This window comes from Stegostoma tigrinum, chromosome 3, assembly GCF_030684315.1.
Source record: "Stegostoma tigrinum isolate sSteTig4 chromosome 3, sSteTig4.hap1, whole genome shotgun sequence".
NCBI lineage: Eukaryota > Metazoa > Chordata > Chondrichthyes > Orectolobiformes > Stegostomatidae > Stegostoma > Stegostoma tigrinum.
In genome coordinates, this window is record NC_081356.1 from 113,641,914 (window position 1) to 113,654,009 (window position 12,096).

The 12,096-nt window shown below is 42.0% G+C and overlaps 1 protein-coding gene across 7 annotated transcripts in view; it reads left to right on the plus strand.

Annotated features, from left to right (window-relative positions):
• Positions 1-2,547, plus strand: part of acsl1a (acyl-CoA synthetase long chain family member 1a) — a 167,834-nt gene extending 165,287 nt beyond the window's left edge. For 5 of the 7 annotated variants that reach the window (XM_048526774.2, XM_059644837.1, XM_048526776.2 and 2 more), the window contains 2 exons: positions 108-179; positions 1,026-2,546. In XM_048526774.2, coding sequence (XP_048382731.1) covers positions 108-179; positions 1,026-1,166 — 213 coding nt within the window. In that variant the 3' untranslated portion in view covers positions 1,167-2,546. Of the gene's footprint in view, positions 1-107; positions 180-1,025 lie in introns of all 7 variants that reach the window. The other 2 variants (XM_059644838.1, XM_059644839.1) reach the window with 1 other exon arrangement.
• The last annotated feature ends 9,549 nt before the right edge of the window (positions 2,548-12,096 follow it).

Below are 12,096 nucleotides of genomic sequence, written 5' to 3' on the forward strand. Positions count from 1 at the left end.
AATTCTCTTGCATAAATTTGACTCAACATTTTTTTTCTATTTGATAGAAATGCTTATTTTTCTGTATTCTGCTTGAACTATTTAGCTTTTTCTCTTTTTTCCAAAAGGTTTTAAAAGATGCTATTTTAGCAGATTTAACACGAATTGGAAAGGAAGCTGGACTCAAGTCATTTGAACAAGTAAGCAAGCAATTGTTTTGTTGGCTGTGAGCCACATCCTTTGCATCCTTTTTTTTTCCTGTTGCTTTCTTCCTTCCTTAACTAAGTGACTTCCTCTTTCTGTTGCTTGTGTGGCCACTTGCAGCCACATTTGTACAGAAATATGATTTCTTCATATCAACCTCATCACATTTCTGATGAAAATAAAAGTACATTCTCAGTCATGCTGAAATTTATCTAATCAAAACTATAAATTTCAAAGCTGACAAACTATTTTAAAATCACAGGCCAAAGGGGAAGACAGTCAACCGAAGGGAACATAAATAAGTCTCAACGTTAAGTTAATAATAGTCTCAGAATATAACATTGACCCAGGCTAAAGATGTAGGGATAGGAGTTTCTGCTTTGTGTCAAAACTCTACAAAACCCTGACTCTACATCATGCTGGGAGTTGACCAATTTAACCACTATCTCAACTTGCCTGACACCTTCAATGATTTGTGCACATATACCCCCATGTCCATGTTTCTGCATCCCCTTTTAGAATTGTATCTTATTGCTGCTGGAAAACAGGCACACAGTATCCTGATGCTCTTGACTCAAGCAAATGAGGGTTGTAGGAAGGAACAATGGTAAGATGTAAGTAGCTGGTGAGACTAAGGATTAGGAATAAATTCTTGAATCTGATTAGATTAAAATCAGCTTTGTTTTATTGTGCCTGTACTAATTCGATGAACCTTTACATTCTTAGGTTATTCTGTTCCCTTGTGATTCGTTGTGCAGAATTTAAACACAGTTCACATTGGAATTTAATTGAGTCCAAAGATGACCTGACTTGTTTTAATAATTAACTCTTTTTTAAAATAGGTGAAAGATATCATTCTGTATCCTGAGATGTTTACTGTTCAAAATGGCCTTCTGACTCCAACATTCAAGGCAAAGAGGCCTCAGCTGAAAATTTTCTTTCGTTCACAAATTGCTGAACTTTACAAAAACGTCACTGTATAAACAAACACATTTTCTGAAGTAAATTTAGTTAATGGCCTTGTTGATTTAATAATGGTAAACTGTTAACAGACGCTTTGCAATGATCTCCGACAAGAGTATATATAATATATATTCATATTTTGTACAAGCCTTGTGAGCCAAAAATATCAGAGCAGATCACTGTTTAAATATATGGATTTCCAAAATGCCTTATATTTGGAACATTCATCTCTATCATGGGGGAATGGAATAGCAAACTTGAAATGAAATGGAAGCACAAATTAAGTTGCACATGAATGGAAGATGTACAGTTGTCTCAAATGCACTATTGAATAACATTCTTTTTATATCAATGTACACAGCAACTGTTGCACAAATATCTAAAAATGAAATGAAGAGCAACACTAAACGTTTTAACAAAATTACATCTTTAATTTATGATATCTCCCGAAGATTTAATATTTGATGTATAAGGGAAAAGGCTCGGCATTGTAAATGATTTTTGTACACAGAACAAAAACAGAATTTGCGAAATTGTCAGTAAAACTAAAATAAAAGTATGTTTTATGTATTTCTGTTCATCACTCAGTTGTATGCATTGATGACAGAAAATTACTTGCTGTGCTTAAAGGTATATATTGTCACCTCATGAAGAATATTATATGACTACTCCGAACTTCCACTGCCCACTGACTGGTACTTTGTGATCCAGACAGCAAAACCTGTTTCTACAGTATTTGTAGCCAGTTCTACTGTAGTTGGCATCCTTTGCATTCTCAACCATCTTGCAATCTTTGAGTGGAGGACTTGCAAAGAACAATCATAACTCAGTCCAGAAGTGATTCTTCCAACCAGTTTGGGAGCACGCAGTATATTGTGCGGCACTGGCGCACTCAGAGGTTTGAGAATCAGGTAATATTAACAGGCTTGCTGACTGCATAATTATTTTTCCAATAGAAATTGGCCTTTATTCATGAAAGCTGATACTTTCACATTACTGGGAAAAGATTCAATGAAATCCAATATTAACCTTATGTACTTTGCTATAAGCTGGAAGACCCTGCTTTAGTAAATGCAGATTACTTTTTATGTATTCTTGTGCCTTCACAATGGGATAAGAACCATGCATATGTGTTCTGAAGTCAAGCAATGAGTGTTCATTAATATTTTATCAATCCAGTACACCCCACCTTGGTATACTTTTTTGTAAGTGAAACATTAATTATATAAGGAAGCAAATGGTATACATAGGATACTTGGTGAATGCATGGTGTTCATGGACCATGATGACTTAGATTTGTCTTATTGAATCATCCATTATAGGATGGGTGTAGGATACTGATTGTGGATGATCAGCCATGATCATAATGAATGGTGGTGCTGGCTTGAAGGGCGGAATGGCCTACTCCTGCACCTATTGTCTATTATTATATAGTAAATATATTAATAATAAATGTTTTGCACTTAATCCATCCCTCTTGTCCAGCAGAGTTTAATTTTATGCTGTTTTGGTTGTAAATCAGAGTTTTCCTGATATGGAGCAAGTCTGTTTCCATAGAGATGTAATGCAATTCTGATTCAGTTCTCCTTGTTTTGTGGTGCTGCTTGTAAAAGTTATTCCTGGAGTGATCATATTGCTATATGCTTTTGAGCTACAGTTGACAAGCCACTCCTGTTGTCCTCTTCCTGATAATCAATTGCACGGTGCCCAAAACTTGGGCTGCAGCTGCTACTCAGTACAAAGAAGTTGGGTCTTGACGTTTAGATGATGGTGAGGAAGAAAGGATGGAGGAAATGAATTAAATAATCACAGAGGAGCAAGAGTTGTAGCCCTGGCGATAACAGCAAATTCAGAGTAAGCAACTTGTAAAACAACGCTAAATTTGCGGAGCTGAGAAAGGAGGAGGATGGGTTTTAAAGCATGAGATCATGTGGTGTCATTATAGGAATTAGTTCAAGATACATAGTGAAATGAAGTTCTGTCATCACCAAATGATAAAAGGTGCTGTCTCAAAAGCTCATCAGACTGGATTTTCCCCACAGTGGCAGAAACAGAAAGCAGAAAGCAGTCCTCCTGCTGATCCAGAATCCATCCCTGGGGGAAATGTGGCCACTAGTTACAATGTCTGTGGAGACAGATCATTTTTTAAAAATAAATTTGAACTTCAGTCGACTGCTGAAGGGATGGCGATACAACAATATTTCACATTTTATGACTTGTAATGTTACAAAAGACTTATAGCACTTTTGACTTAACACACTTTGTAGACAATTTATACTTAAAAATACAAAGCAGAATGTTGCCCATGTTCTTTCAGCATAACTGAAAACACAATTCACAGATATACTTTATAGAGCCCTTTAAGTAGTCCAAGGTGATTCCTGGCTCACAAGGGTTCACTTCCTTGGTTCTCTCTTTTCTTTTCATCAGGAAACCTTAAACTCAGAACAGTCTTTCACAGAGATAATGGGAACTGCAGATGCTGGAGAATCCAAGATAACCAAGTGTGAAGCTGGATGAACACAGCAGGCCAAGCAGCATCTCAGGAGCACAAAAGCTGATGTTTCGGGCCTAGACCCTCTCTGATGAAGGGTCTAGGCCCGAAACATCAGCTTTTGTGCTCCTGAGATGCTGCTTGGCCTGGTGTGTTCATCCAGCTTCACACTTGGTTATCTTACAGTCTTTCACAATAATTTTTTTCCCCCGCGGAGATACTTCCTCTGGCTCAATCTGTGTGGATCTCTTAGTTTCACTTTAATTCTGTTATTTTCAGTCTTTTCAATGTGAAGTAAACCTCCCCTTCGCATTCTTGGACAGTTCACAGCAGCATCTAAAATAAACAAACAACCGCAGGTGTTGAAGATCTGAAACAAAACGAAATTACTGGCGAAGATCAGCAGGCAGCATCTGAGGGAAGAAAGCAACAGTTAATGTTTCAAGTCCAATGACCATTCATAGAACTGAAAATAGATAGGGTGGTGTTGTTGGGGGGGCGGGGGTGGTGGTTGGTAGTGAGGACACAGCCGGGGTGACCAATTTGCTCTGTTCGTAAAAATAAACCTGAACTTCCACTCGCCCATCACTTCAACACACCCCCATGTTCCCATGCCAACATTTCTATCTCAGTGCAAACTGGAAGAACAACACCTCCTCTTCCGCCCAGATATCTTACAGCTGTCAACTCAACATTGACTTTAATAATTTCAGAACATGAACACCCTCCCCCATGTTTGTTAATATCCCCCTACACCTCTAGGTCCTGTGTTGTATGGGTTGCTCCCAGAACAGCCAACCCATTTTCAGCCATTTATGCTCCTCATTAACACCCTACCCAGCATTTATTTCTGTCTCTCTACAATGTTGTGCCAAATAAAACACCAAATCAAACCAATCCACTCTGCCGGCCCTTGGTCCATATTCCTCCATGCCTTGCATGTTTAGATGCTTACTTAAAAGCCCCCTAAATGCCTGTATTTTATCTGCCTCCTCCACCACCCCTGATAGTATGTTCCAGATTCCTCCTCCTGTGGAAAAAAAAACTAGCCCCTCACATCTCTAAATGCATGCCCCTAGTATTAGACAATTCAACTCTGGGGGGCAAAAGATTCTGACCATCAACCCTATCCATGCATTTCATAATTTTGTAGACTTTTATCAAGTCTCCCCTCGGCTTCTGTCACTCCAGAGAAAAGAACCTGAATTTTTCCAGCCCCTCCTTATAGCTCATACCCTCTAATCCTGGTAAACCACTTCTGCACCCTCTCCAATGTCTCCACATTCTTCCTGTAATGTCACGACCAGAATTGAGTGTGATACTCTAAGTGTGGCTTAACCAAATTCTTACAAAGCTGCAACATGACATCCTGACTCTTGTATTCAATTCCCCAACCAATAAAGTCAAAGCATGCTTTACGTCTTCTTCACCACCCTATCTATTTGCATGGCCACTTTCAGAGAGCCAGGAACTTGAACCTCAAGATCCTTCCATATGTCAACGCTCTTCAGAGTCCTGCCATTAACTGTATACTTTTCCTTAACATTTGATCTCCCAAAATGCAGCACCTCACACTTGCCCAGATTAAACTTCATCTGCCATTTCTCCACCCATATGTGCAACTGGTCTATATCCCACTGTATCCTTTGACAACCTTTCACAGCTCCATATGGACGTACATTAGTATGAACATATGGATGACATTAGTAGCAAGGACAGGAAGTGCTGGAGAAACTCAGTGGGTCTAGCAGCATCCTTAGATAGAAAAATAGTTAACATTTCAAATCCATTGACCCTTCATCAGAACTGAGAAATGTCAGGAAACGGTGATGTTTTTATCGTTGATGGGACAATGAATAGAATACATGGAGATGATGTCCAGAGAGAGAGAGATTTACTTATCCCTTCTGTCTGACAGTCAGAACCTTTTTCCCAGAGTTGAACTGTCTAATACTAGGGATTATGCATTTAAGATTGGATGGAAAGTACAATGGAGATGTGAGAGGCAAGTGACAGGAGTGGTGGGGGAGGCAGATAAAATAGGGGCATTTAATGGACTTTTAGATAAGCACATGAATGTACAAGGAATGGAGGGATATGGACCAAGGTCAGGCAGAAGGGATTAGTTTAATTTGCCATCATGTTCGGTAGGACATTGTGGGTTAAAGGCCCTATTCCAGCGCAGTACAGTTTTATGTTTTATGTTCTGAGGCATCTCATGGCCTCTATTCCATGTCACCACGCCCCCCTCCCCACCCCCATCACCTATTTCCCTGGCAAAGAGAATATGTGGGCTTCCTATCCAGGTACAAACACTGAACAACTCCTCATGACCCTAATTCTCTTTCATCTTGGAAGTAAATGAACAGCTAATAAAACCTCAAATTTTTTACAAGGTGACATGCTGAGCAGTCTTCTAGACATTTGGAGACTAGCCGTCTATTCACTGATGTAGGCTACTGCCGTTTTCTCCAAGTTGGCTTTGTATCTATCTCTAACAATCAAACCACCATGCTTGCTGTTAGGTGAATTCAGTACAGGACACATGATCTCCTTCATTTTACCTTAAAATAGTACAATGCTGGATTAAAACACACAGGTAGAATGCTTGAAAGCTCCAACAGTGATCCTTTATTCCACTGGCATCTCACCTGTAAGTATGTTGGTGGCAAAGGATAACTTAAAGAAATGAACTTATTACATTGGCTATTATCTGACACTTTAGACCCACAAAAGGAAACTGTCAATTTTAAATTATCAACTAAGTTTTCAATTATCCATGTTGTAGTTTCAGTTGCTGAACCTTTGTGTTGAATGAGCAACTCTTGGCCTTTATTTCATAGAATGCCCACAGCATGGAATCAGGCCATTTAGCCCAACAAGTTTATACCAACCCATCGAACAGCATCCCACCCAGCCCCATCCCCATACCCTATCCTTGTAACCCTGCATTTCCCATGGCTAACACACCTAACCGAAACATCCCCAAACACTACAGGGTAAACTAGCATGGCCAATCCACTTAACTTGCACATCTTCGGATTCCGGGAGGAAACTGGACCACACAGTAGAAACCCATGCTGACATAAGGATCACATGCAAACTCCACACAGTCAGTCACCCAAGGCTGGAATTAAACCTAGGTTCCTGGCACTGTGAGACATCAGTGCTAACCACTGAGCCACCGTGCCACCCCAAATGGAACACAGAATAAAAGCCAAGAAAGCACTATTTAGGTCTTGGGTCTTGGTCCCCTTATCAAAGGAAACATATACTCGCATTGGAAGCACTCCAGAGGAAGTTGTGAGGGCTGATCCCAGGTATGCAAGGACTGTCTCATTGGAGTTAATGAGAATTTCAGGCAACCTAATTGAAATAGATAAGATTTCTACGGACTTGACATGGATAAGTGGAAAGTTTGTATCCCTTGTGGGAAAGCCTAGAAGCTGAGAGCATAATCTTACAGTAAAGGTCAACTATTTAACAGAGATGAAGAATTTCTTCTCTCAGAGGGTAGTGAACATGTGGAATTTTTTACTGCAGAGTGCTGTCAAGGTCAGGTTGTGAAGTATACACAGGCTGTGATAGGCAGGTTTGTAATCAATAAGAAATCAAGGGTTATCAGGATCAGTCAGAAAAGTGGGGTTAAGGATTATCAAGTCAACTGTGATCTAAATGGATGGTGGAGAGACTCGTTGGGATGAGTGACCTACTTTTGCTCCCATGCCCTATGCCCTGTGACCAGCAGGAATGAATGCTTAGTAATCCAGAAATCATCCCTTCGACCGATGGTTCCTACTCTTCACAACTGAGAGTTGGTGTTTCAACTGAGTTTGAAACATTGTGAAGGAACAAATTTGAAAGCAAGATCAGGACACTCATTACCGGTTTCCTTTAAATACATTGAATTGTCAAATAATGGGGGATTATTGCTTGTTAAATGCCTTGTTAACATTCATCTTTCTCTCTTAGCAAACTCACTAAGCAAGCTAGACATTGAGAAAACTCATTATGGTAATAAGAGCAAATACCTGGCAAATTCAGCTTCCTGCTTGCTTCAAACATGTCCATGTTGCCTATGACCAAGCTACATCTCACAGACATCAGCCATGTGCACTCCCTGTCCACAGACAATAGCATCCAGCATGTTCCAAACCTCACAACCACTGCGGCATCTCTTCAATATACTGGCAGGTTACCAAGGGTGAAGCAGAGATACTTTGCCTACATAGACAGGCACCCAGGTCAAGGATTGGACCAGGTTGCATTTCAGGGCTCACATGCTGTCTTAACACTGACTCACCTAGCACCAACCTGCAGGCTCACAGATGCCTTGTCTTGCCTTGCTTGTTGGCATGTCTGCGTTACACCCAGACCCAAAAATTGTCAAATCTGCTGTAGTGCGGTGTTCTTTTGCACAGACAGACAGACAGGTTGCTTGCCCTAAAAAGTGAAAGAACTGCGGATGCTGTAAGTCAGGCTGATTGTCATGCTTATCGTGCTTATCAGTGGCTCAGTGGTTAGCACTGCAGCCTCACAGTGCCAGGGACCCAGGTTCGATTCCAGCCTCAGGTGACTGTCTGTGTGGAGTTTGCACATTCTCCCCGTGTCTGTGTGGGTTTCCTCCGGGTGCCCTCATTTTCTCCCACAGTCCAAAGATGTGTAGGCTATGTGGATCGGCCATGCTAAGTTGCCCATAGTGTTCAGGGGTATGTGGGTTGTAGGGGGATGGGTCTGGGTGGGATGCTCCAAGGGGCGACGTGGACTTGTTGGGCCGAAGGGCCTGTTTCCACACTGTAGGGAATCTAATCTAATCTTCTGTCCGGCCGGAGAAGGGGATGGGAGGTGAATACCTTGGTGAATGGATTTCAAGTCAATGTAACTCTTACATGTGCCAGCCTCCTGCGTGGTAAATACTCTACACATGGATTGAGCCAAATGGCCATGTCAGAAACTGGTGGGGACCAGGCCTCAGTACAGTAAAGGGAGCGCTGTCATTCAAGATGTCCCAATACCTTCACATTATGAGCACAATTACACACAGTCCAGGGGCTAGAGATAATGGGAACGGCAGATGCTGGAGAATCCGAGATAACAAAGTGTGGAGCTGGATGAACACAGCAGGCCAAGCAGCATCTTAGGAGCACAAAAGCTGACGTTTCGGGCCTAGACCCAGGCAACAGTCAGTCATCCACTTTGAAAGCTCACAGTCAGGGGTCTGTCCCACCACCCAGAGAGTGCGCAGTTGTCAGTCCATCATGGTTATCTCCAGGATTCAGAGCAGTTAGGGAGCTGTTGATATTACAGTCAGCAGTCTGGCTAATCATGTCTAGGAACAAGTTGTCAGAGCTGGTCAGAGATCTGAAGTGATCCATTGTGTCCATCCTATGATCTTTTAGGAGGATTCCAGAGGAGACTGTAGAGGCAGCAGGGGTATCACTGCCTGAAGGATGTGAGGGAGTCAAGGCTGGGTAGGGGGGTGAAGTAAAGATGTTTGCAGCGGTAGGGACAAGGACTGTGTCAAGAGAAGCATATTGTTTAGTGTACGTGAAGAAAACATTGGAGGCCCCGGATGAGCTATGAGGTGAGGGTGTTAGTGACAATGATCACCCCCATGGCCTCCTCAAGGGAGCATAGAGCAAGAGAGTGGGCATCATTAAGGTGTAATACCAGGGGGTAGCGAGAAGAGTCGGAGGCAAAGTTCAATGTGCTCGGTATCTCTATGGGGAGAATGGTGAAGATGAGCAGTCAGGATAGTGTGTGGTAGAAGGGGACGTGGAGGCTTTTGGGATGGGTGGTGACTAGGTGGGGTCTAATGATGATAGTGTCCAATGTGTCCTGCATTCCCTGCCATCCATTTCCATTGACAAGATGCTAAATGCTACTTGAGAATGGCTGGGTGGACCAGGGTTGTATCACCTTGATGGCCAAAAGCACTGGATCTTTATTTGCTGGACACTAGGACATTGAAGCCACAAATATATTAAGTAGCCAACTGCAATCCATTTAATTTACAGTATTGCATCATTTGCTACATGTGTAGACTGTAGATGCTTAATAGTTAGTTGCTGGTCAAAGGCTGTTTGCAACAGACCATTGATGCTTGCTAATTGAACTTGAGCGTCTCAATGATGTTGAGGTTAGCAGCAAAGATGTTACAAAAGGCCAGTGCTAGCCAAAGGGGAACTATTACTTATTCCTAAGATCCCGTTTGAGTCAGACAGCACTGATTCATCATCTTTGTAAGTGTCATGATGGTTTGGACTGAATGCAGTGAGGGGTTGAGAATTTGCTGTGGGTCAGGGAATATGAAGGTTTCAGAGCAATCCCTTGTCAATGACACTGGATGGTCCCTCAGCTGATGCCTCACCTCAGTTGCTGCATAAGGCTGAGCCTGAACTTAGACAGATGATGGAAACATATCCTTCCTTCTCTGTGTACTGCATGCCTCACTATACAGGGGCATGCAGAGCCTCATCTGCAGGGTATGACACAGATGACTGTTCTAAGAGATTTAAGAAACAATTTTGCTCCTTCAGTCCCATTTTAAATCACTTCCACTGAGAGTCCTATGCTCTGTGGCTGGTAGAATGTTGGTTTCTGTGGCTGCCAACCTAAGAAGATGCACATGACCAGGGCAGATGCTAAGCAGCAAGCAGTAGCAGGCTCCTTCAAAGGACGAGGATCATCCAGTTCAAGGGCAGCTTCCTGCCACAGGGCCCCTCGATTTGCATATGGTGCAGAGCAAGCCCAGAGCTTTTTGACCTCAACTCCACTTCCTGCAGATGAACAGTCTCCATATTTCCCAGAATACTGGTGACAAAACTTTGATGGATGCTGGAACAGGGGCTGAAGGCTGCAGATATATAGGCCATACCCTCCCAATGGCTGTGAAGCTGACAGATGCCCTGAAATTCCATGCCACTTGCTCTTTTCAGTGAGCAATGGATGGGATCTCTCAGTTATGCACCCACAAATATATAAAATGTTCCTACTGACAGTCCAGATGTGGCATTGAGATGGCCATCGCTTAGCACGGCAGAATTCATCAACAGGAATAGGTTCCATTCAATTCATGTGCAAGTGATCTGTAACTTTTCACTTATTTTTAGTGCTTAATTACACACTTTTCTAATTATTGATAGCCCCAAAGTGCAATTAGTCAGCACCCAACAAACATATACATTTTCTGTAATGTCACTTTTGTTATGTTTTTCAACAAGAACTGACTGCAGGACAGAATTCCTAGATTGCTTTACTGTGATACTGGCTGCACAACACTCTTCCCCAACGGTTTAATTGCGATGCTGACTGCAGTTTACTCTTCCTGGACTGCTTCACCATGAGTCTGAACTGAGCACACTCTTTCCAGACTACTTTACTATGATGCTGACAGCAGCACACTCGTCCTGGAATGCTTCACTGCAATGCTGCCTGTAGGATACCATCCCCAGACAGCCTATAAAATTTTGCCTCTCTCTACGCTTTGTATCATTTACAAATCTTGATATTATGATACCTCTATCATTAGCAGAAAAGTGGAATGAGAAATAGTTCAATGTTAATTCCTGAGAGACAGCTGTTTCTCCCTCTAGTCTCAGAAACATCCATCTAGTGTTACCTTAAGTTAAGCAGTTGTGTATCCACACTTACACTGACCTTTAATATTAGAATTCTATTTTGCTGACAGATGGGGAAAGTATATCTGCTCACAAGGTAATTAAACACAGAGATACAATTATAAAATTAAAACTTTTAACAGAGAGAAATTCTCCAGACAAAGATTAGAATAAAACTAACATTTTCTGTCTCGAACGGTGGACTTGCAGGAGGTTTCACAACCAAGACAGTTAGACATTGAACATAGAAGGTAGGAGCAGAAGGAGGTCATTCAACCCCTCAAGCCTACTCTACCAATCAATATGATTATGAATGATCATTGAGCTCAATACCCCAATCCTGCTCATCCCCACATCCTTAATCCCTTTAGCCATTAGAACTATAGCTACCTCCTTCCTTAACACATCGTGTTTCATGCCCACCACTTTTTGGTAATGAATTCCAAAGACTCACTACTCTCTAGGCGAAGAAATTTCTCCTCATTTCAGTCCTAAAAGGTTTACCCTTATACCTAAAATATTACACCCCCACCCCAGTTCTGGATTCCCCACACCATCTGGAACATCCTCCCTGCATCTAACCTGTCTAGTCCTGTTGGAATTTTATAGGTTTCTATGACAGCCTCCTCATTCTTCTAAACTCGAACGTATACAATCCTAATCAATCTCTTGTCATACATCAGTCTTACTATCCCAGCAATCAATTCAGTAAACCTTCACTGCAATTCCCCTATGGAACATCCTCTCTCAGATAAGGAGACAAAAACAGCACACAGGTTTCAAAATCTCCCCGCTCCTAACCGCATCCCAAACCAGCCCAGCTCATCCCCACCTCCC